General features: G+C 41.4%; 1 protein-coding gene across 5 annotated transcripts in view; it reads left to right on the top strand.

The window, feature by feature from the left end:
• Positions 1 to 26,745, top strand: part of Thrb (thyroid hormone receptor beta) — a 374,654-nt gene that overhangs the window by 274,221 nt on the left and 73,688 nt on the right. For all 5 annotated transcript variants that reach the window (XM_046467719.2, XM_046467722.2, XM_046467720.2 and 2 more), the window contains exon 4: positions 26,167 to 26,427. In XM_046467719.2, the coding sequence (XP_046323675.1) occupies positions 26,167 to 26,427 (261 nt within the window). The remainder of the gene's footprint in view (positions 1 to 26,166; positions 26,428 to 26,745) is intronic.

Here is a 26,745-nt window from a genome sequence, read left to right as displayed (position 1 = left end):
TTGATTCTTCTATCTCCATATGCAGTTCTCTTTAGGCACAGGATTGCCTTGGTTAACAGGATTTTCTCAACCTCTCATCTTACCCTTCAGGTCTTTAGACTGCTTACCCTTGCAAAGGAAAAAAAAACAGCAGAGGAATTTGGCTGTGTGGTAAAAAGGAAACTAGTGTGGTCAAGGTCAGCAACATAGAGTGCCAATATGGCGCCCTGCTTTCTTTCCCACGTGGCTCCAGAGCAGTGAGGCTTCAGAAGGGTTTTTACCCTAGTGGCATAATTATTCTAAAAGGCATCAGAAGGCCTATTTCACTTTCTTTCGAATTCCTGTTTCCCCAGTTGTGACCAAAAATAAAATGTTGCCTTGGATTTTATAGAGTCCTCTACACATATTGCAAAACATTGCCACAAATAGTTTTTACAGAAAGAAAAACACTAACTTGCCTGAATTGCTAACTCCACTGTTGCTTGAGCCAAGTACGAAAAAGAACCTTGATTTTATATCCAGAGTATTTAGCCATACGACAAAGCTGAGGACTTTTGGCTCACTCCTCGGCTTCGTTATCACTTCTAAAAGAAATTAAAGTCTGCCTTCAGGTAGGCTGGAGAGGCAACACAGTCTTTCCTAAAATGCAGTGAAGGCCAAAGGGAGGCTGTTACACACACATCCAGCAGAAACTCATTCATTCATCTTCAGATGTCTTATCACCATTCATCATCACCCCTGAAACCTCATGTCCTGTCCCCCTCTCTCCCCAGGTTAATAACTGGGGTGACCAAACTGAGGTGACCACCCTACACACTGTGCCTCCCTTCCCCACTCCAGTCAGGAATCTTCTTCCCCTGCTCTCTGCCTGCTAACTCCACCTGTTCATTTCCTTTGAGACTCAAGGCCCCTTTACTCCCCCTCCTCCATTTGCATATCCTCTTAAAACGCCACTCCACAAAATAAACAGAGCTTCTTTGGGAAAGCAAGGGAAGAGAAAATCTTAAATGTTGATTATTTTACTCCGCCCCCCCCCCTGCCGTTACATATACAAATTGGTAGAAGAGAGTGAAAATCCCTCCATGGTGTTTATCCATTCTGAGAAAGAGACCAGCACTTCAGTTCAAAATTTTTGCCAGTTTCCACAATAACAAGGGGAAAATCAAGAAACCACAAAAAAAAAAAAGATAATTTCTATGTAGCTACCACTTCAGCATTTTCTTCAAAATAAAAGCAAATGCTTCATTTTCCTTAGTAAGCAGAGGGAAAGGTAACCCTTCATATAACACAAGGATACTGGACTTTATACCATAGAGTCAGTCTTCTAGAATGGAACCAGCTTCTTGTACTCAGTTTTGATCCTTTTCCCATCCCTCCCCTCTTTAATTCCCTGAATTTTCCTGCAGAAAAGTGGGGGCTTTCTTTAAGAGCTCCTATTAATGAAATCTCACCAACTTGTTAGGTCAGTGAAAACCACTCAAAACTCCTGAGGATTCATACACAATTGCTTCTAGAACAACTCTAGTTTTCCAAGTCTGAGCTTCAGCTAGGTGATCAGAAAGTGGAAAATATCAAAAGAGCAAAGTTTTATAGAAAATAAAATATGGGAGCAGAAGAGTGAAGAAAAATATTTATTTCTTCTCCAACAACTTCTGCATTCTGTCCACTGTTTAGCTTCTCCCAACCCAACCCCTGGCCCCATTATCCCTATACCCTACCCCATTTCCATCATTACTATCACCACCACCACCCACTCATCTCAACCTCAATCTCCAAGGCGCCTATAGCCAAGAACATCTTTATTAGACATCTTCTAACTGTAATAATAGCCATCACTTAACATGCCACTGAAGTCCCAGAAGCCATAGAGCTAAGGCCCTTCAAAAGAAGTGAAAATGATTTTTCTCAAGAATTTAGTTCATAATGAATTTATGGTGTTATTTTGTTTGCAGTTGAGTCAAAAGTTATTTTAAACACCACCACCACCTGCCACCATCCCCAGCTGAAAAGTTCCAGACTGCTGTCTTATCTTTGCTTTTCTTTCAAGTCTTAAGCTATGATGACATTCTGAGTCTGGAATTTGGCTGTATGGTAAAAAGGAAACTAGTGTGTGGAACTCCAACTCTCAGAACCTGAGAGTGCAGATGTGTTCTTGGATTGGTGCTACAGCTGAGCTCAGAGTCATTTTCTCTAAGCCTCAGTTTACACATGGACAGGGCAAGGCCAGCATGGTGAAGTGACTTACCCCAGGGTCACCCCCATAGATTGTTGAGTTTCGGAACTCTCAGTTCCCAAACCCTGGGACACTGTGAGTTAAATGACTTCAAATAGCGATGATGTGTAATTTGTTCTGTTGTTCTTAACAAAGTTCTTGGTCTTTATCATGCTAATGTGCATACTAAATCCCTAAAACAGGGAAGTAATCCATCTTCCCTTGGCTTACTGAAGCAGACCCCCTCTTCTGTAGAGGACCTAACCACGTTATACTCAAACTTGGCTGCACATCAGAATCACTCTGAGAGCCTTCTAACTCCTGATGTCCATGCCATCCTAGCCCACTTAAATTAGAATATCTGGGTAGGATTTGAGACTTAAGATCTTTGAAAATTCTCCAGGTAGTTCAACCCAGTCTGAGAACCATGATTGGGACAGAGTGGTCTTCCATTCTGGCTGCCCACTGTAGTTACCTGGGAAGCAACACAAATGTGCTAAAGCCTATGTCCCACCCCAAGAGATTCCAGTCCAGGGGTCTAGGATTCAGCCTCTGACATCTATGTATTTTTAAGCCCTCACATGATTCTAATGTACAGCCAGTGCTGAGAAAAGAATGGTTGTAGCTGGGTGGGGTGGCCCAAACCTGTAATCCCAGCAACTCAGGAGGCTGAGACAGGAGGATTGTGAGTTCAAAGCCAGCCTCAGTAATGGTGAGGCACTAAGCAACTCTGTGAGACCCTGACTCTAAATAAAATACAAAATAGGGCTGAGGATGTGGCTCAGTGGTTGAGTGCCCCTGATTTCAATCCCCAGTACCAAAAAAAAAAAAAAAAAAGAATGGTTGTTCTCCAACTTGGTGGTGGTATCAGAATCACCAGGAAGTTTTGTTTAAAAAAAAAAAAATCAGCAACTCTATTCTACAATTCAATCTAGTGACAAGTGTCAGGGACTCTGCATGCCTAATTAACTCTCCAAAGTGACTTTGCTACAGAAGTTTGAGAACCACTGGTCTAGCCAGTTCCCCCACCAGTGGACATGTTTTGGAAAACATTAGTTTTGGCATCTGAGCATCTGCAAAAACTATCTGAACTATCACCCTTTAATATAGGCCTAATCTGGCCAAGGGTGACAGATTGAAATGTAATTAATGATGTTTTCCTCCTATGGATTGCCTGGGCATATATCGTCACTTTCTCCTATAAATGACAAAACCATAGTTCCTGAAATTGTTCCCAGTGGCATCAGCATCCTCATTTATCTAAGTCACCATCAGAGTAGAAGTCTCTTCACTTCAAACATTCAAAAGTCCTTTGGGAGCGTACTACCAAGCCAACACTTCTCATGGAAGAAATGCAGCGGCCATGGGGAAATTTGTGTCTATCTCAAAAAGTCTTTGCAAGTGATTTTCTATAGGCACAGCCTTAGAATGCTAGTCTATACTGCTTTAGTGAGTTGTTTTTAGTTGTATGAGGCTTTCAATTATGAGAATAGGGTTCTAAGAAAAAAAATTTAATAAATTAATTTCTGTGTCAGGTCCTCAAGAGAGTGTAGGTCTCAGGTATGTAGTACCCACAAGGTTATTGATTTTTGCCTAGACTGCACATTTCACTCACTTAGGGAATGTTTTTAAATCCGCATGGTAAAAATACTGAGCTTTTCTCAAAAGACTAGTATTTCCCCACTCACAAGCCCCTCACTAGACTGGTGAGGTTGTAAGATTTATATAAGTCACTTTACATCAAATCTAGGCACAAGGGCTTCACATAGGACAGCCAGGATGAGGGAGAACTTGGTGCATGGTAGGCATTCATGTTTATTTGACTGTAAGAAAATAGCCAACATAATTACTGTTCTACAATGGGGAGAAAAAAAAAAAAAAGTATACCCGGATGTTTGTATTTTTTTTAAGAAGCCTGTTTTGCAGATAAGTCAAATATTTTTAGTTTTGCTTAGCCCATCCCTGTAATTCATATTTTCTTTTCAATGGCACATTTCAAATTTGGCATCTTAATGTTTCCTGCAAGAATTTTCTACATAGCTTAAGGCCTTTTCTTTTACTAGAAAGTAAGAGAGAGATAAGAAAGGGCTTCATTTTTCTTTATTATTTCATGAAAAGATTTTTTTAGTGAAATAGTAGTCTAAACAAAAATGTGAAGCAAACGATTCATAAGAAAGGAAGTAATTTCAATACAATCTCTTTGTTGCTGCAATACCTGGTAAAATAAGGATCTTAAAATGTTTGCTGCTGCTGTTATTACTTCATTATTTAATAAGCATCAGTTCCTGGGGCAGCCAAATCCAAAAGAATAGCCCCAGTGTTGTGCTTGATGTTCAGCACACCCCAGGATATAAGACTTAGCAGCTCTAATCACATCAGGTGGGAAGGCACAGCAGAAAACAGGAGACAAAACACATCACCCCATTGCCACCAATAAAAAGGAGTTTTTAAAAATCACTTATTTCCCGTAATTCAATTTAATTTGCATAGTGTCAAATTGTGGTTCCCAATATTTTTCTACCAAGACCCTCTTGTTATTTCCCCCCTCACTCACAAGCCCCTTGAACTCTGTGCTTTTAAACATTTTATCTACCAAACAACATTTGTTAAGTAATAGAATTCACCAATCAGTATTTTGCAATCAAAGACATATTTAATGACTTATGTGACATCGATGTGCAAGATGAAATGACCATTCCCCATGCTACATAAACAAGTAGGAAAACTTTCTACATCTTTTTCAAAAAACAGAAGGCATAGGATTTTTCATGAAAGTGGCTTAAACTGCTTCATATCATTATATGATTTCTCTGGGGCCTTTTAAAATTTCATAAATTTCTCATAGTTTTCCCCAATACTGCTTTTATGGATCTTCAGAGCCATTTAAATGAGGAAATTCTGAATATTTTTTATTCCAAATTTCTCAACTTTAAGTAGGAATTATACTCTTATATTATTATTTAGCTAAATAGAAATATAAATGAGCCATCAGAATATCAATTACAGCTGGCATTACCTTTAATCAAAGTCTTTCAAGTATTATTATAAAATCAAACATTAAGTCCATGTAGATGAATATAAAGTAGCCTGTCATACTCAGTAATGTGTAATGAAACTATTCATGAGAATTTCCTTCATTAGATGCTGTTTGATTAGATCAAGGAATTATTTGGCCCAGATTAGAACATTAGTAAACTCTTTGAGTTTTCAATGGAAAATTCTAATGAAATTTAACACTTGAGCATCTAAGATATTGGAGACTGACCATGTAAACATGCCTGAGGAATAGTCCATACCTTTCAGGAACTCACAATCAAGAGACCACAGACCCTGAACATATCCACATGTATTTTTTTTAATGTCCAAGAAGACATATGGAAGTGCAGAATTGAAGGGAATCTTAGAGATCATGTAACCCAACACCAAGAAGTTAAAGGTAGAGAAACTAAGCCCATGAACTTAAAGCTATGTGCACATGCTCACACGGCAGTGCACCATACGGATTCTCTGGTTGATCTCATAGGTTATTTTTCACACTTCTCACTTGAGCCTCTCTTGATTCTGATTAGATTTGTAAAATATTTAATAATGGAGAAGAAAGCTACTTGGGATTACATACCATCTATTAGTAAAATGATGCTCTCTGATGTAGTATGTGAACCTTCCAAATCTCAGTGACTTCATACAACAGAATTTCATTTCTAACTCATAAGACCCAGTGCCATACAGTCTTGATTGGCAGGTGCCATTTGTCAAAGTCATTTGGGGACCTAGGCTCACTCCTTCTTGCATCCCATCCACCTCTTGGGCTTTAGAATTTTCTTCGTTCACCAGAAGGGAGAAAGACAATGAAAGGGTTCACCTAGGAGGCCAGGCTCAGTGCTTTCCTTCTATTGGCTAGAAGAAGTCACATGACCATGTTTCACTGCAGGGGAGGCTGGGAGATGTAGGTTAGCTGTGTGTTGGAGAGTTTTGGAGCATACAGACTTTGGTTGTGAATCTATGTCACAAGGAGACAGCTCTTGTGTGATAATATTATGTGTGATAATATTATAGAGTAAGTTCAGAAAGGGGAGTTGGGTTTTATAATGAAGTCATTCTTTTTGTTTACAAATATATCTGTTTCAGTCATCAGACCCTCCCCCAGGCACTATCAGCATCTCTAGACAGGCTGGAGTATTCTATTTTGTCCATCTTTAGCAAGAACTAGAGTTGTTTCTGGAGTTGACTGACATGGTGTCGTGAAAAGAACATGGACTTTGGAGTCGTGTGTCTTTGTGTTCAAACCCTTAGTTTGCCACTTATTAACCTTACAACTTTGAGCAAATTGCTTAAGCTTTCAGAGTCTTGGTTTCCTGATGGTAAAAAGGGGCAGAGAGCATCCTACAATTGTGGTGAGAACCGACTGAGATCTTATGGTACACTCTGGGGAAAGGGCAGAGATGGGACAAGAGATGCAGAGCCTAGATCAATAAGTAAGGAGTGGACAGTTGTTATCACCAGCAGGGACTCTCTAAATGTTGGTGCTCTCACTTCCTGCTGCCCTCCACTGCCACAACTGGATAGGATTTCTCTCTCTCTCTCTCTCTCTCTCTCTCTCTCTCTCTCTCTCTCTCTCTCTTTTTTCCTTTTCAGCTCTATGCAACTGGGCTATAAAGATAGGTCTATCCCTTGAAATTCCACATAGAATAAACTAGTGAATAATGATGTCCTTGTAAGATGGGTAAGTCAGAGCCAGGTGCGGTGGGGCATACTGGGGGGAAAAAAAAAAAGGTGCTTAGCAACTCAGTGAGACCCTGTCTCTAAATAAAATACAAAATAAGGCTGATGATGTGGCTCAGAGGTTGAGTGCCCCTGAGTTCAATCCCCAGTATGCATCCCCCAAAAAATGGGTAGGTCAAGTAGAAAATGTATTAGTTGCTCCTGATATTTAAAATCAGATTGACAGGATGAAAAATGCTTATTTGCCTCCGTGAAGGATGTTTACCTTGCAAGGACTTGAAACGATGATTTAAGCTGCAAACAAATACTTGTTCAGTTCCAGCGAAATATCAAAGCAGAGAGCCCTCTTCAAGATTGGTGGCCTTTACATTGCAGATGAGAGGAGGAGGGTCTTCAGAAACAGTGAGTGACTTCCTAGGGCTCAGAAGGGCAGTGAGGCTGTGGTGGCTCCTCCTGCCCTCTGATAGGTCAGGAAGAGCATACAAGCCCTCCCAGGAGACACAAGAGAAGGACGACAGAGATGGGTGCATCCAGGCTCTCTTCAGGTCCTCTTGACTCCTCCTTGACTCTCAACTTGTTTTATTCAGCTGAAAGGATGTGATCAGAACAACGGTAGAGGAGGAAGAGTTGATTTGAGGGCTCACAGTTTCAGAGGTCTTAGTCCATAGAAGGCCGGCTCCATTTCTCTGGGTTCAAGATGAGGATGAACATCATGGTGGAGAGAGTGGCAGAGGGAAGCAGCTCACATCAAGAAGCAGAGAGAGAGACTCCACTCTCCAGATACAAAATATATACCCCATAGCCACGCCTCCAACTAACCACTTCCTCCAGCCACACCCACCTGCCTCCAGCCACCCCTCAGTTAATCCCATCAGGGATTGATCCACTGATTAGGTTAAGACTGACACCTCAATCATTTCTCCTCTGAACCTTCTTGCATTGTCTCCCGCGTGAGATTTTAGGGGACACCTCACTTGCAAACCATAACACAACTCTTGCTTTATTGCTTCCTATGATTTACAAACAGGACAGAGGACCTTTTTGCTTGTCTTGTTTCATAGTCTGCCTGTGTTCTACTTTCTTGATTCATTCTTTCCTTGAAGCTGTTTTCTCTATTCTCCTTGGATATTTGTATCTTATATGCATAACAGAATGGAGGGAAAAGGTGAAAGAAAATAATGAGGATGCTGCATCTTCAAACTGGGAAAGTATACACCATCATGATCCCACTTAGCTGTGTACTAGCCATTTATAATGTCCCCAACTATGCTGCACCCCACCCCTGTGCAACAGAGGGGCTAAGGGGAAAGGCCTGAGGTTGAATCCACCCAGGGTCCTGGATAACTCTGCCCCTTCATCTGTGACCTTGGGCAAGTCACTTTCCCTTACTTAATACTCAGTTTCTTCACCTGTGAAATAGGGATGATTGTTATGTATCTCAGTATTGGCATTAGCGTGAGGGTCAAAAGAAATAAGGGAATGTGTCCAGCACCTTGGTTGGAACACTATGAGTCTCCAATAATGCTGCATGATGCCATGATCATGGTCCACTACCAATGATATCGACAGGTCAGATACACCACCCCTGCCAGGAAAGCTTAAGGGAGCAACGCAGCTGTCCTGTTACCTTGCTTCAGACGCATGAATTGGATACTCGCATCAGCCACATGCTATCAGCTTTTCTGAACACCCTACTCCGTGGTTCAAGAAGTAAAGACTCACAGGCCTCACTCTTAATGAATCTTCTAGTCCCAGTTTCCAGGCATGATCTTTGAGGATTATCCACTAATATTAAATATCTTCTCAGGGTATTTGTGCATAAGGCACCACTGGAAGTCTATGGCTGAAGTTTCCAGTAGCCTTTGCTGCCAGCCTGCCTCCACAGTACCTCTGATTTTATGGTTCCTTCTTTTCCAGGCAAGGATTTTCTAGAGATTATCTAGCCTCTTTCTTAGGAGAATTCAGGAGATATTGACAGGAGCTGGAATTGGCTAATCTTTGTTTTCGGGCAAGGGCATCTGTATCCATGGTAGTTTTGCTTACCCTTCCAAGTGCACAGGGCCTAGAATGTTTAATTAACAGAGGCCTGGGTAAGAGTCCAGATTTTAAAGATTAAGAATGTTCTTTGCCTCTTGACCCTGTCAAGCCCCAAGACAAAAACTTTCCATGTGCCACCATGTGCCAGTTGAATAAAGGCCTTTGATGGCCATGTGCCCTGGCCAAGAGGACAAAACACAGATTGGTTAGAGTTTGGGACTCCTGGCCCTGGGACAGCTTGGCTCAGTCCATTGATAATTTCATCAGACACACTTCCTAATCAGTCTTCCCTCCCTCCCTCTCCCTTTCTCCCTCCCTCTCCCTCTCTCCCCCTCCCCCTCCCTCTCTCTCTCCCCCTCCCTCTCCCTCTCTCTCTCCCCTCCCTCTCCCTCTCTCTCTCCCCCTCCCTCTCCCTCTTTCTCTCTCCCCCTCCCTCCCCCCTCCCCCCTCCCCTCCCCAGCTAAGAGTCTGGTCTTTCCCTACATCATGCACTCCCAGTGTTCACGACATGACACATTGCTAGGTGCCCACCCTGCTTCTAGAATGCCACTGTTTGCCACTTCTCAGAGGCACGCTGGTTGAGAAAGTCTGACAGTTACTCTATCACAAGGAATACTATTTGATCCTAACTAACCAACCGCTGCCTTAATTCTGAGGACAAATTAGAAAGACAGAAGAAAAGGGCTGCTGGTTCCAAAAACAAGGAATTTGCTTCCTCTGGATGACGGCTGCCTTCACCCAGGTTCACCCCAGACTCTGCTCAGCTCTTCCTGTGTTCCATGGGAGCTACTGGTAGAGCTTTGTACTGGGAGATGGCACACGTGTAGAGGGGTCAAGGCTTGGTCTGCTTATAATTTTTCAAGTGGCCTTGATCAAACCATGCCACCTTTTTGGACTTCAATTGCTTTTTCTATAAATGAAGTGGCTGAACTGGTGAGGTCCCAAGGTCCCTTTTAGTTCCCACTGTTGTTTGAATTTTACTCTCCCATTCACCAGAACCAATTGAACTAGTTACTTTGCCTCTGAAGCTGGGCATGGAATACTACCACACCTCAATTTGCCATACTTTGTCCCTAGCTGTGGTCAGAAAAGCAGAGTCTGGAGGACAAGGTGATGAGATCCATGAAGTCACCTCAGCATGGGTTAGCTAAGGTAGGATCCCTTTGCTCTGAACATCATAAGCTGGCATAAAGAGCAAACTCTTCCGTTTCTAAACCTTAAAATGAGAAGAAATGACTCTGCAGTTCGTCCTTACTAATTGGTTTGCTAAAGCTCTGTCTGCTTCACTTGCTCTAGATACAAGCCTACACAGCCTGTCACCCAAATATAGTCCCACAGCAGTCAAGAGAAGAGCCTAATATCTATGGCGACAGGACATTTCAGTCACCTACCAAATGGGTCCTATCAACTCAAAGCCTCCAAGTCAATATTAGCAGTGCAGAAAAATGAAAATAAGGTTCATGTGTAGGGCACAGGAAGTTTCATATAGTATTTCTTCTCTCGCTGGAATGTAACTGTGATCAATGCCAAGTGCAAATCATTGCTTGGAAGAAAAATGCATTCGTGATCATATTCCACTGGCACCACGTCATAGATGTGCTTATGTACATTATGACTTTACAACGTGAGTGTTACTTTAAAAATTCCACCATCTTTCCCTTCTACCATAAAGAAGTGTCCACAGTATTGTATCACCCTGGCTAAAACGTCCATTGATGAGAGCTGACTTCAGAATCTACTAGTGAGTCCTTTAAAATGTAAGTGTTCCTGCTGGCATTGAAGCCTTCAGGTGTACACACCTTTGCATGTATTAATGCAGTCAGATGCTCCCTCCTAAAATCAGTCAGGCTGGGTGGGGACACAATGATAGTAGGTATAGACAAGGATCTCCAGAACCAGGCAGCTGAAGGTCAGAGAAAGAACATTTTGAGACTGAACCATGAGAAACTCACCTGCCAGGGGTGGTGGTGCACACCTGTCATCCCCACAGCTCAGGAGGCTAAGGATTTCGAGTTTAAAGTCAGCTTCAGAAAAAATAATCAAGGTGCTAAGCAACTCAGTGAGACCCTGTCTCTAAATAAAATTCAAAATAGGGCTAGGGATGTGGCTCAGTGGTCGAGTGCCCCTGAGTTCAGTCCCCAGTACCGCAGCTCACCTAACAGCTTTACCTGGGGCAGAGTGGCTCAACTTCCCTGGCTGGTACCCACTAGACATTCATAGCACACTTACGTGTCCTCCAAGTTAAGATCACCAAAAATGTCTCCAAGCATTACCAACTATCCTCAGGAAGTCAAAAAACCTGGGTGAGGACTGCCAGCCCGGAGGAGCCCCGTGGCATGATGGGAACTGAGGTTTCTTTATGTCCCTTTGAGCACATATATGGCTTCATCAAATAAGCCTCCTATTAGAGGTAATTTGCAGGAATGGGATTTTTCTTCCAAAGTGGCTTCCTGTGTTGGCAATTCCTTTCTCCTTCCCCCCTTTTCTCATCCTTCCGGACAAATGCATTCCTAGAACTGAGGCAGTTGTAGGTGGGACCTGCCAGGAAGTGAGCCACCCATCTTGCTTGGTACAACAAGTTTGGGTGGTATTGCTGCACCTTTACCAGTCACAGCATCCTGAATAAATATAGCAATGAAAAACATGCAGGGAGGGTGTGCCACACGAAGCTCAGAGAGCACTGGGACGAGGCCATTTGGGAAGTTTGGTTCTCTCTGCAGAAGCTGTGGATGGTAGACATGCTCCAGAATAAACAGGATAATTATTGGCAGCAGAATATATTTTCCTTCTTTTGGTTACTATTTGGTCAGAAAATATCTCAGGCCAGGATTTCATAAAGCTGAAAATGTTGGTATCTTAAGCTCTGACTTTTTCCCCCCTCCAGATTACACCTATCAAGTTCCTAAGCATCCATGTTCTCATCCACGGGTCTTGTTCCCTGGGTGAAATCAGACCAGCCTGTTCATTTGGACAGAATGTGTTGAACATATGTCTAAAGAAATGGCCCTTGGTGCCGTCCTTTTTCAGAAGTGATTTTTCTTCCTGAAGTAGCACTTCCTGAGGAAATAGGTGAGCCTCTCAAAGCAATATTCAAGCTAAGGACTAGCTCACCCTCAGGAAGTTTTTACTGGCCAACCAGACCTCAAAGCCACTTTGAGGAAGTTTCCAGACACGGCTCAGCCCCTTGGCTAGCTCTGGGATTGTGCCAAATGCTTCCCTTCTCTGCAGTCACCTCACCTGCAGAATGTCACAAGGGGTTAGGAAAGCAGTCCCCAGAAATGCACCTTCAGCCTTCTCAGCCATGGTCTTTTTTTTTTCTTTGTAGATATACATGACAATGGAATGTGTTTTGACATATCAGATATACATGAAGTATAACATCCCATTCTTGTGGTTGTACATGATGTGGAGTGACACTGGTCGTGTATTCATATATGAACAAAGAAAAGTTATGTCTGATTCATTCTACTGTCTTTCCTATTCCCATGCTCCCTTCCTTCCACCCCCCCACCCCACCCCCATCCAATCTGGTGAAACTCCCCCAAAACATACACACACACACACACACACACACACACACACCCCACCTAGTATGAGTCAGCATCCACCTATCAGAAACAACATTCAGTCTTTGGTTTCTTGGGATTGGTTTATTTCACTTAGCATGATAGTCTCCAGATCCATCCATTTACCTGCAAATGCTATAATTTCACTTCTCTTTATGGCTGAGTAATATTCCACTGAGTATATGTACCACATTCTCTTTATCCATTCATCTGTTGAAGGGCACCAAGCTTGGTTCCATAGTTGAGCTATTGTGAATTGGGCTGCTATAAACATGGATGTGTTGGCAAGGTCTTCTCCCCTATAAATGGAGCTCAGAGGAGCATCTGCCTTGTGGTGTTACTGTACTGAGTTATGAAGCTCGGTATGTGCCCTGTCTGGCCATGCTAGGCCCTCTCAGTGTCCCAAACACAAAATGAATTAAATTATTTGGTGACCTTTCAGCCTTCCAGATGGGCAGCTGAAAAATCAGGGCTAAGGGTTTGGTGGTTTGCTTTTGTCTTCCCAAGTTTTTTGGCCACTTGAAGGCAGAACCCACACTAACCTTTTTAAAAATCATCATCATCATCATCAGCAGCAGCAGCAGCAGCAGCCAGTTTGGGACACAGAATCCCTCTGTGCACAGATGACTCTTGTTTGGCAAGTTTTACTGGAAGGAAGAGTGTTTTAATTAGAGAAATAACTCTTAGTGTTTGAGGTATAGAGTGAAAATGTCAAAATTTGAGACAGTATTAAGATTGAGAAATAAATCCTTGTTGTATACCCAAAACACATATGCTTTCAACTAAAAGATCATGGGACCAAGAATCAGAAGACCCATCCCAGTTCTTTCCCATCTGGGCAACTTTGAGCAAGAATATGACTTCTCTGGGCCTCATTTGCTCCATTTCAGACTTCTAAATACATGTTTTAGTCCATGGAATTTAGTTTTTGCCTGTAATGATTATCTAAGTCACTGGGTATTGGAGTCCCACAAAGTCCCACAAAGAAGTAGAAGTGTAGTGTGCTTGGCTAGAACAACTTGGGTTTGAATCTTGACTTTGCCATTTATCCACTGTGACCTTAGGCAAGTTGTTTAACCTCTCTGTGTTCCAGTATCTTCTTATAAAACATAATCAACCTCATAGTCATTTGCAGATTAAATGGAACATACTCAGAGTAGATGCCTGGCATATAGTAAGCATGCTATATATGTGCTTTTTTTTATTTTGTTGGATGTCTCTGGAAAGAAAAACCTGCCAGAAAAAAAAAGATGAAATTATAATCAGAAATCTTAGTGTTTAGATTTTTCCATTTCATGAACCAAATTTATCAACTATTTAAGAAATAAAGACATTAAACGTTTTCCCTTTTAGTTTCTGATCTATCATTTCCCCTAACCTATAATCCATCAAATACCACCACCACCACCACCACCCCGTTTCCTGAATAGGAAAATCATAGCTCTAATCTCTATGTAGTAAATATTAAATCCCACCAAAGTGTCAAAATGAGTGCCCACACATGGAACCAATTCTATCTACTTTCTATGTTGACTGTCACCCTGGAACAGAGTGTCTCAAATATCGGTGTGCATGTGAATTACTTGTTCCAGTGCTGACTCACCAATTCTGGGACCAGAAACTCCACCTTGCTAAGAAGCTCCCAGGTGACGTCGATGCTGCATGTCCTCCTATGACACTCGGAGTAACAAAGCCTCAGATATTTAGAATCATTTGAGGATGCAGGGCACTTGGGGCACGCCTGACCCTAGCTGGGGGCAGACATTCAGGAACTCACTGCCTGGATCCCTCCCCAGCCCCAGGCTCACCAACTCTGGTTTAAGGAGTTGAAAAGTCTAATAGCCAAAAGGATAAGCCAAGGACTATAGAAATCCCACCTACTTTTTTTCATTTCCCTCTACTGTGAAAATATCCAAGAAACAGCTGGTACCACACAGTCGGGCCCGTTTATGGCGCCAAGTTATCCGCACTGCAATTCTTCCCTCTATTTCTATTATTGGGACAAGATGTGTGAGGTGCAGGTGCTAAACCAGACCCTCGAAAAGGAACACTGGATTCCCTGCAGAAATCATTCCACTAGGGCCCAGTTAATGGAATATGTTTTGGGTGTATTTAATAGTATTGGGGTGGGGATCTTTAAACTTCCCAAAAGTCTCTACTCTGATGGAGGCCTCATATCGAAAAGCCTTTCCTGCTATCACAAACAACAGTAAAGCAGATATTTTTAATAAGGCAGAGCCTCTGCTCCTGAACAAAAAGAAAACCAAATTTTTCTAGGTTGAAATATTTCTGAAATGAAGGAAATGTCTGCAATAACCTTGATGCTGATTTTTTTTCCCAAAAAGAAATGGAAGATGATAGTTTTTTATGAAAACTCAGAGGAGGAACAACTTGTAGATCTATTTGATATGCTATTAATAACACATATATTTTTATCCATGTTGTTAATCTCTAGCTGTAATATATTGAAAGAATGAGTGTTTTGCTGCCAAGTAATGAGAAAGGGATGTTATAGTGCAATGTGTAAAATTGATCTGATGACCTGATTCACATTTTGCTTTTTTTTTTTTTTTTAGAAATTATAAATCTCAAAGTTTGTTTGTTTATTGATACTGGGGATTGAAATCAGGGACACTCAACCACTGAGTCACATCACCAGCCCGATTTTGTATTTTATTTAGAGTCAGGGTCTCACTGAATTGTTTAGCACCTCACTTTTGCTGAGGCTGGCTTTAAACTCTCGATCCTCCTGCCTCAGCCTCCTGAGCCACGGGGATTACAGGCATGTATCACCATTCCCAGCTTCAAAGTTTATTCTTTACCCACAAATTATATACCAGTCCTAGTTTCCAAAATCAGAAAAGACTCACATCTACTTTGGAAAGGGGTATTTCACGTTTGGGAGCATAAAATACTGTCAGTCTTATGTATTGTATTTTTTAAAAAATGTGAGTTAGACTGGCAATAAGAATTGCTAATGCTCTGAACTTTTGCACAGGAGAAATATAATCCTGGCAGTAAACATCTGTTCCTTTTTAGGTGCATTTGTGGTTCTTTAATATGAATGTTTCTGCAACAGCTGTAGCTTTTCTAATCTCTAAATGGAATCTCTGTGTCCTTTAGAGTAATTACCTCAAAGTTTGAGTCATCTAACCTGAGAATTCTGATTAAATCCAGTAGGAATTATGGAAAACCAAATGACTGTTACTAGGAGAGGATCCCATTGTCTTGTAGGAAGTACTTTTTCCATCCCCAGAGCCTTTGGTTAGTTCTAGAGGTCAGCTAGTTCTGAAATGATTAAATAAATGTAAGATGTTGCCTGTGAATCCAGCCATTGACATGCAGATAAGTGGGGTTTCCACTGTCTGAGCAAGTTACATTGTTTCATTTTTTTTAACTTTGTTTCAAACTAAACATTAAAATAGATTGTTGTGGGTTCCATTTAAATGTTCCAAACACATACTTTTACAATTTTTTAATGGTTTTTCTTATTATCATCGTTATAGTTTCTGGTTTCAGGATAATGACTTGAGATTTCTACGTCTCTGATGATTGTTGTGTACTAGGATAGTGATTGCCTAATCGAATATTCAGGAAAACCAGAGAAGTAGGAGCAGCCAGATAAGGAAAAGATTTGTTTGTCTCTTAGCGGCTCCCAAATCTCACTCACTTAATGGACCGAGAATCCCTGCCAATGAAATAGGAGAAACCCCTCTTGATAGCAAACTTAAAGTCCCTGCTCTCAGGGACAGAGAAGTCTAGTCTCAACAAGTGGGAAAATTAAGTCAGGTGCCCAGGAAAAGAAAGATAAAACCATATAGCAATTGAAGGCAGTCTACCTAAACAAAGGAACTAGTTTTGCAAGACTTTGCATACAGAAGCCATTTCTGAAGGCTCATTTTATGTAACTGGACAAAGGCTGAATGGGGCGTCCGTAGACGTTCACTAAGAGTCTCAGGAATGAAGCAGCTGAGTTATTCTTCAGAGGATTAGAATCCCTGATTAGAATGCCCCTGCCAGCATTCAATCCGTTCCTTCATTCATTTTATACATGTACATATACAATATTAATTAAAGCTTAACCTCTTCTAAATTTTTCGATGAGACGTTAAGTAGGACTTCATTATTTTCTTTCCAAATGCTTGTCATCTTTCTTTAGAGACTTCTGCTCTAGATCTTGAAATAGCCACCAACACATAGTACTTTGAAAGGGAAAAAAGAAATGAAAGAAGAGAAACTGGGAGAAATGGTATGGGTGTTGAAGACACATGATGAGAAATTTTTTGGCACTGAACTATGCAGTAGGAGGACAGAAAAAAACATGGTGGTGGTGGGGGGGGGTTCTCTCCCCAACCCTTATTTCTCATGGGGCCATGGAGGAGAAGAAGGCAAAGATGCTAAGTTTAACTTGATCCCACTCAGGCAATGGACACTTGTTAATGCCTCAGGCCCTGCCTCAGATGCAAGGGCACAAAACTCTACAGGCCAAGGTCCCAGCTGGCAGGAGCTCACAAATCTAAACAGGTGAACTAATCCTTCCAGTACAGTGGCACACACTCCAAGTGGAAACACAGGAGTCAGCTAATTCCTCCCAGACACCCTTATGCCCTCACTGGTTGAGATAACAGAAACAATACCTATGTCTTGGTTTACTTCAAGTTAGATGAGGCAATGTACTTAGGAGGCTACCTGAGATGAAGTAAGTATTTAATGAATAGTATTTTTTTTTTAATTTAGGGTGCCTCATCTAGTAGCCAGGCTTATAATAAGAACTCAGTAAATTTGAGCTGTTAACATCAGCATTATTATTCTCGTACCTTGTAAACAACAACAAATATTCCTTTATTTCTCATCCTCCTTACTGTCAATTCCCTTTAGAAGCCAACAGCCTGGAAGACCTTCTCCCCAGCTGGGATCTAAGTGTCTTCAGTGCCCCCACGATGGCCAGAACATTCCCCTCCATTCTGCAGGTTTCAATTATAGAAACCAAAGCAGTGTGTGATCCCAACCTGAAGGCCTGAGTCTTCATAACTGGGAATACAAACATACACCAATAAGATCTTAGAAACAATACACGGCTGCCTGCTGTTACAACAAATAATTAACATTTTTTCAAGTTAATTAACATTAACTCCTCACAGAATAGCAGGAGGGGAGGGCTGTGTGGGTAGGACTGGAACTGAGCTGCGAGGGTTCAGAATGTTCATCTGAGTTGAGAGACAAGGAGCATGGGGATGGATCCTACAGGTGAGAGTTGTGGATCTGAGCTGGATAATTATCAGTAGTGAAAAAGGACAGGGACACCCAGGGCACTTGCTGCACCTCAGCTCAGTGCCAGGCCTTGTAGGCATGTTGGCTCTCGTAATCTTCACCACATTACTTCTCCCGCAGTTCACTAATGAGACTGCCAATCCAGGCAGCCTTTCCATCACAAATCTTGAAAGTACTATTAGTGAATGCATTTTAAAAATAGGCAACAATCTGACTTTTCTCTAGTTTGAAGAAATCTCCCTTCCCTTGCCTTAATATATTAAATCCCTAAGTCCTGTAACATCTGGAAGGGCAGTACTGGAGACCTTAGTGATTGACAGTCCAGGGAAGCCAGGTACTGCAGCTTCAGGCTCCTACTGATGGTTCCCAGACCAGGCAGAGCCACCTTGGTTGGGTCCAAAGGCACTGGGAAACACAAGCCAGCCACCTGCCCGCAGGGACCAGCCCTCCCCATCCCAGATGTCAGTAGACTAATGGGAAGAAGCCAGTGTCTCAGAGGTCCTAGGAGGAGGGTGTGGGGATGCCAGCAGCCTCGCTCTGGCATCCTTTATGGTGCTCATCACCAGACACATGTCTGGGCAGCAAAGAATGAGCTAAGCCTGTGGTTTAGGCAGAGTGTTCATGGGAGCTAACCCTGTAGTTCAGACAAAGTAAAGATGGTCAGTTCATCAGCCAGGAAGGACAGAAACATCTTCTCTGCTCACAGAACATGTCAGTGGCTGTGCACAGCACTGATCCCTGGCCAAGCTGCCTTCCGTTGCATAACTTTGATGCTAACCAGTTTTGGATGATTCTATCTGGCAGGGAGCACATTATGGATCAATGAGTAGAAATCCCTGGATAAATCAAAGATTGTGCATGCTCTGCTCTGCCTCTGGGCTATTTAGATCTGTCTTTATTCTGTTCAATTCCTTCCCAATATTTTTTGTGGTGTTGTCACGTTAGAACATTGTGCATAGAGCTGTGGCAATTAAGATGAAGCAGTCATTTAGAGTTCTGTAGGGAGGGAAAAGTGTATGTACCATCAACATAATACAAAGAGGACATGGTAGGTCCTTGCCTTTCAAAAGAGACATGGCAAACAACAAGGATAGTCAGGAGAGAGATTCAGAGAGTAATTTGCACAAAAACCACAACGAATATATGGTGAAGTCAGAACTTGAACCTTGACCAGCAGAGCCCATGTTCTTATCCATTATCTTATCCTGTTTCGAGAAAGCAAAACCGTCTTCATTTTCACCAGCAGCTCTGGGAGGACATTGTCCATGGTATAAAATATGCATTGAATCATATGTCCTGATGAGTCATCCTCAGGACCGACCAGTTGCTTTTGAATAAGAAAACAGAATCCCTGACTAGGAGATAATTTTCTCTTTGCAAAGTTATGGATCATTGGGGCACAATAAATATTTATTGGGATATTGTGCTAGGCAGCACAACATAAATAAGGGAATTATATAAGCATATGTAAATGGTTGTAGCACAAGGTGGTAGGTAACCCATGGAGGGAAGGAGATATAGGAGCCCTATTATGGAAGTTTGGAGAATGGGCAGATGCTTCAGAGAAGCTTAAACAATGAGCTAGACCTTGAAGGCTGATTAAGGACCAAAATGTTTTCATTATTATGATTCTTATGTATTAAAATACATTGTCATATATTTTAGCTACCAAGTTAATCAAGTTAATCAAGCCAGGTATGATGGTGGTCAGGCCAACATTAAAGGAAATGCCTACCTCAACAAAATGCCTCTCCCCAGCCTTTCACAACAGCTAGGAAGCCAGACCTTTTATGTATTAACTTATTTGATTATCAAAACAATAGTATAGCCCAGTATGGTGGCATATGCCTGTAATCCCACAGCTTGGGAAGTTGATGCAGGAGTATCTCGAGTTCACAGCCAGCCTCAGCAACTTAACAAGGTCCTAAGCAATTCAGGAGGAACCTGTCTCTAAATAAAATATTTTTTTTAAAAAAAGGGGATTGGGATGTGGCTCACTGGTTAAGCACCCCTAGGTTCAATCCCTGCTACCCCCTAAAAAAAGTATATTCCCATTTTACAGAAAACTCACATCTCCAGACTTCCAGAAGCAACTTTTTATTTCCTTGCCCCTCCAATAAATCTCTTCAAGGCTTTCAAAAATATATATATAAGGTCTTTATCAAAAGAACTCTAGAGCAAAGCTTGGCAACTATAATCAACTTTAACTCAACGCTGGGAGGTTGGGTTTTAGAGTCACAAGACCTGGGTTTGAGTCCAAGTGATGAATAGCCATGTCACTTTCTAAACTTAGTTCCCACTCCTGTGAAATGAGGATAAGCATTATATCCACAACCCGTATCACAGGTAAGCCTGTCAAGCACCTATCATGTATAAGGTTCTCTTCTCGGTGATGGACACACAGCATTGACCAAGGCAGAGCTGGTCTCTGTTCTGTTGTGCCCACATTTCTAGTGAAGACGGACAAGGAAGTCCCAGTTGGTAATGAGTCTTATGGAGAACATAAGGTAAGAGGATCTATAGATCCTTGGGGAGGGCTGGGGATATAGCTCAGTTGGTAGAGTGCTTGTCTGTATGCATAAGGCCCTAGGTTCAATCCCAAGCACCATCAAAAAGAAAAGAAAATAGCTGGGGAGCTGGTCAGGACAGATCTCTCTGATACCTCACTATGGAGAGCTAGTTACATGAGAATTTAGAAAGGGACCCTCAGGCTTCTAAGAAAGAGTTTCTGCAAAGACTCTGGGGGCAATGAGCTTCCCATGTTAGACGCCTCTGCAGCTGGAGGGTAAAGAGCAAGGAACAAAGCCACAGAAGAGGAGCTCAGCCTGACGTGGCTGAACAGGAGAGGCAGGGACAGCCCAGAGCTTGGAGGGCCACAGTAGGCCCTGCCTGAGAACTTTATTCCAAAATTGATGGGAAGTCATCAGAAGATTTTAAGCAGCAGAGAAATGTACTCTGTTATACTTTTAAAAGCTCCCTCTGGCTGCTCTGTGGACAATGGATTGTAGGAGGCTGAGAGGGAACACAGGGAGAGCTGTTAGGAATATAAGTGAGTAATGAGATAATTGAAGGTGGAAATAAATATCATTTCTTAAGAACTTTCAAAGCACTAATCGGTGGTTATTAATAGGTCCACTGCGACTCATTAAATAAGGTGCGTAATGACAACATGTCTGTTTCAAATGGCACAAAAGATAAGAAAGAGCAGATGAGGAACTTATTCAAATTTTAGGTTGCCAATCAAGCCGTATATTCCAATGGACATCCCTAATGTTTGTGAAGATGATGAAGAGTACCTAACTCAGTAGGAGATGCTCAGCCAGATTTTAGTCTCCTGACCAATGTGGCTGTAAAAATAAAAATCAGTTGATATGTACATAGTCTGAAAAATCATCCAAGAATAAACCTTACCAGTTGGAGTGAAACATTTAAATGGAAATTAGAGATGTCATACTGAATAGTCTGATGCCAAATCATGATCATTCAACAGGTCCCCTGGGTTTGCAAAGCGTATTATGTGCCTGTCCCCCTAATATGGTCTGGGATCACAGTATCTAATATCAATGGCTTTTTGTGTATGTGCTGAGGATTGATCCCAGAGGCACTTAACCACTGAGTCACATTCCCAGCCCTTTTTTATTTTTTGAGACAGGGTCTCACTCAGTTGCTCAGGGCCTTATTAAGTTGCTGAAGCTGGCTTTGAACTTGCACTCCTCCTACCTCAGCCTCCCAAGTCACTGGGTTTACAGGTGTGCGCCACCATGGTTGGCTTCAGTTGGCCTTTTAATGCAAGCTGAACCTGCTTATAATGAGCACCGTGAAATCCCAGCCTACTGCTCTCATCCTTTCTGGTCATTTTATCATAATCCTATTTCCTTTGCTTTAGCTCTTTTCCAAAGTATCAGCTTGCTATTATGTCCTGAAATACATGAATATTTTAATATAATTCCCCTTTTTTGAGGGACAGACTTATTTTCTATCATCTTTAATGAAATTTCCAGAGATATATGATACAGGCAATTATGTTAATGAGATTTATGTTTATTTCTTTTTTAAAAAAAGACCCTTTAGACCAGTGTTGTCATTCAAAGCCATTAAAGTGATGGTTCTCACACTCATTTATGTCTAAGCTCCCTTGAGACACACAAGTTAATGTGTTCCTAGTTACTTTAGTAGAAGTTCATATGCCCTTATCCAGTTAATTTATTTAAATTAATTTGCATGACAACGGATGGATTAAATTGGTTAATTATCTTGATGTCTAGAATATGAAGTGTTAAAAGCCAGATGTTAGCTGAGCTCAATTAAAGAGCAAAGTGTTCACACTTCATGTGAATAACAAGATATGATCTTTTCTAGAATCCCCTTTTTAAAAATATGACTTCTAGAGGCTGAGGTTGTGGCTCAATGGAAGAGCACTAGTCTACCACGTACAAGGCACTGGGTTCCATCCTCAGCGCCACATAAAAATAAATAAATAAATGTCCAACCACAACATAAAAAAAGTGTAAAAAAAAAATTAGTTCTAGTACCATGTGCTCGCTATCCCAGATAATGCTCCAAACACTCTTTTTGAATAAGTATATATGGATTTATTGGGCTTAACAATATCCAGTTAAAATCTGCTTTTAATGTGTCACTCAGAAGACCCTCAAACAATTAAAGAATTTTTGAATGATAATGCAAATTTACTCTGAGGCTATGTAAAACATTAGTGCCTGTGGAGACTGCACACCCATCTAAAATCTGCCTATGTATTTTCTTGCCTTAAATTTATCTCACCCCTGTGAATCTCAAAATCCATTGGTGTCACAGACACCTGCAGAACTGAGCAGAAATACACATGCCCAGGCACCATCCTCCCAAGTCAAAAGTTCAGATCTTTGGTGGTGTTTAATAATGCCTCAGGTGTTCTGATGAATACCAAAGTTGAGAATCACTAGCTTTTGGTATGCTAGTCCATCTGAAAAGAAATATCCCATTGGAGTGAACTGTGGGGGAACCAAAGATTGAGCACTTAGTATAGTAATAGCAAAAAATTCCTGAAAACCATTATTCCCTACGTGTGTGAATGTTTATGTGTGTCTATATACATATATGTATGTAAATATCCCTATGCACCCATATCTGTGTGTATGTATGCATACATACATACACACAGATATGTGGACATAACTTGTAGTTTATCAACAAAATACCCAGTAGGTGGAACTTAAGGGCCCTGTGCAAAGGGTGTCTCATTCTTTCTTGGGAATGGAATAAGAATTGCATGTGTCCCATTCTGGAGACGATAAGAATCAAGAATCCTTTTAAAATAAATCTGTTAAGTTTTCCCATGACCCAACCGGGACTTCTCAGTCTCCATGTTTCCCAGCAGTACCCCAACCAATAAACCTGCCAATTAAGCAACTGAATGTCATTATTGTGAATGTAATTACAGACAGCAATTATGAGCTTGTAAATTCCTCCCATGAATACAGCTCTTTTCCCAAACCATCTTAAGCTCTTTTCTTAGGAAAGTGGAAAGCAATCCTATCCCTCACCTCACCCCAAATGTGGCCTCCCTTGCTTAGAAGACACTCCTCCTTGCTGGCCCGAGGGTCATGCTGAGCAAGCTTTAATGGCTGTGCTATAAAGCAGAGCGCCCCCTTGGGGTGCAGTGCTTTTCAGCATCTTTTACATAAAGTTTCTCTAGGGAGCAGATCTCTTAATCTCTTATTGGGACTGGGGCATTAGTACCAAATTTTAAGAATCATTGCAGAAAAATCAAAGGATGGAACTCTGAAGAATAATGTCAGTATTTTAACATTATTGAAATTAAGCTTTAAAAGGTGCAATTCACTAAGGATTTAGAGTCTCTGAAAATAAAGTTGGCACTGTAGAAGCATGCATAGGCGAGAAGGCTTCACATGTCTGTAGAAATAAAATTAATCTTCTTCAAGCCCAGAATTAACCCTTGCATTCAGTTACTGTATATTTAGTTCATGAAAACCTTAAACCCTCCTGGATAATAGGTGCTTGAAAGAGTTCTACACAGATGTGTTTGGCTTGAGATGCTATGCAGTCTGCCAAGATCCCAATCTGTTGTTTCATTTTAGTGGATAGTGAGAATAAGTAATTGCACTAGTAGTTGGTTGAAAAGGGGAAGAACTGCATGCAGACCTGTTTGATTCACCATGCGATGAGTGATACCATATAAACTCTGAGAAGAAAGTTCCCGTATTTATTTAACTTACCTGATACTATGCCTCACACGGCCCTTTGCATAGAATCGATTTTCAGAGCTCTTCTCTGAATAAGGTTAAATATCACACCCAGCAGTTAGCATGATGTATGACATTTTTAAAGAAGACATTGCTTACAAGCCAAATGAACTACTTCAAGCCATAGCATTTCCATAAACTATAACCAAAAAATCAGGCACTGATTATGCCTTTGTTGTTGTTGATGATGATGTTTTTGTTCATGGATGTCTCCTGGTGTAGAAGTAGAATGTGCCTGGGCATCAGAACTTTTTCAGAGTAACATGAAAATTCAGAAGTACCAATACAACTTTCATAAGTGACCCGGAGGAGCTGATACTTTTAGAGAAGCTAACCTGATCAAACTCTGCTGAAGATATCTAGTGGCATTAAGTGAGGGTGCTTATTTCACTTAGCATGACAGTCTCCAGTTCCATCCGTTTACCAGCAAATGCCAAAATTTCATTTATCTTTGTGGCTGAGTATTATTCCAATGCAACCACAAAAATGGAAAGTTATACTCCATGTAGGTATAATATGTCAAAATACACCTTACTGACATTTATATCTAAAAAGAACAAAAAAGATACCTTAAAAAAAAGACGGTGCGGGGCTGGGGTTATAGCTCAGCGTTACAGCGCTTGCCTCGCACTTTGAGGTGCTGGGTTCGATCCTCAGCACCACATAAAAAATAAATAAATAAAATTTAAAAAGAGGGTGCTTATGAAAACCTTAAGCCTTTTTTACTCTTTTATTAAATAATTTGAATTCCTTTTAAATGTTTGAAAAGTAGGTTAAAATTCCCTAGGCTGAGCACAGGTCAGATGGACTTATCTCTAAAAGCACCAGGGATACAAGCATCTAGGATCTTTCGGTAACTTTAGCATAAAAGAAAATTCATGAGTGAATTACAGTCTTTCAATCACCGTGTATGACCACTTTAAGAGGAAGACTCTTTATAGTTTTTCTAAGGCTAAGAATTTCTAGAAATATGGGTGACCAGATAGGTTATATTTTAAAAATATGTATTATATACACACACACACACACACACTCTCTCACATCCCTCCACAGATATATATGTGTGTGTATACACACAGATATATAACATATATATATACCTGTGAATCTATACAGATTTATATGTACTTTTGAATATGTATAGTATATATCTGTAAATATCTGTGTACGTACATAGATGTATACACACATTTGCTCATTTTTTTTGCTCTGTACTTTATATCCATATAAAGATATGAAAAGAGAAAAATTGCAACCAGGGAAGATTAATATAAGAAATTCTTCATTATATTATCCTATCTTTTTCCATTTTCTAGAGGGCAGACCCTAAGTCCCTATAAATTGAATAGGAAAAAGTATATAATACACATAAATAATTAACCACCGGGTACAGCTGCCAAAGAGATTTTGGGCTCATCGTTCTATTATTAGGCCACAGCTAAAGTACTAACTGCTTCATTTCACCTGATCTCATTGCCAATTTGGGACTACATTGAAATCATTTACAAAACTTTTATATTTGAAAGATCCAGTTCTTCTTCTTCTTCTTCTTCTCCTCCCCTCTTCCCCCAACCATCGGGGTAGAAGGTGGTAAGAACAGAGTTGTCACTCTCAGTGTGGCCACGTGAGTGCCTCTCATTTAAGTAACAAGGTGTCCCTCAGGTCAGCCTGTGATAAAACCCAAGTCAAACAAGGCTGAGTCCCGGATGTTTTATGTCCTGAGGATCCGACCTAAGGTCATGGCCAGCCCTGATTTGATTCTCAAGACCTCAAATGGTCATGTAAGCAGTGACATAAATGGGTGTAAACTTCCTCTTGGGCCATTGCCGTGGAAGGGGGACGGGTGAAAGTACAGCCGTGCCAGGGTGGAGCACATGTCCTCCTAGACACTGGGCATAAGCAGGAGTGTTCATTACTCGGACGGGCAACCTAGCCATGGTGGCTAGATGCCCAAGGCTGACGAATTCCGCATCATGTCACTGCCTTCAAGTGGAGGTCCATGTGAATACTGTCAGCCCCAAAGAATTGAGAAACCGCCTGCCTTCCAGAACTCTGCATCTCAGCAAAGCCTCCACACAACCAACAGCTTGTCATCTCGTGTTTTTCAACCCCCTAGAAAATGGCCTTCCAGCCTGGGACAAACCGAAGCACTGTCCAGACCTGGAGGAGGACTGGAAGCTAGTAGGAATGTCCGAAGGCTGCCTACACAGGAAGAGCCATTCAGAGAGGCGCAGCACCCTGAAAAATGAACAGGCGTCACCGCATCTCATCCAGGCCACTTGGACCAGCTCCATATTCCACCTGGACCATGAGGATGTGAACGACCAGAGCATCTCAAGTGCCCAGACCTTCCAGACGGAAGAGAAGAAATGCAAAGGTAACTGGACTTATTTGTTTTTTTCTTTTTGAAAACATTTATTGCATATTTCTATACAGAAGAAAGAATCTCCCTGTAACTGTATACTCAGTCTCTGATTCCTCCAAGGCACCGTATCCACGTGTTCCGATTCAGGTTGAATTGGGATGCTTGGGGAATTGTCTTCTCCCCAAATTATATCTTTGGGGAGAAGACATTTCTATTGCTTTCATTAGCAGAAGTGTGGGTAGCTTGGGCTTTCATTCTGTTTTTTTTTTTTTTTTTTTTTTTTGCATCTGAGTAGAAACAGACTGTTGGATGTGAAAAGGTTTGCTTTGA

The sequence above is a fragment of the Marmota monax genome, unplaced genomic scaffold, assembly GCF_021218885.2.
Source record: "Marmota monax isolate L192 unplaced genomic scaffold, Marmota_monax_Labrador192_F-V1.1 WCK01_AAM20220418_F8-fsc00152, whole genome shotgun sequence".
In the NCBI taxonomy this organism is placed as follows: Eukaryota; Metazoa; Chordata; class Mammalia; order Rodentia; family Sciuridae; genus Marmota; species Marmota monax.
The sequence above is the reverse complement of the archived record's forward strand: the minus strand, read 5'-3'. Positions and strand labels throughout refer to the sequence as shown.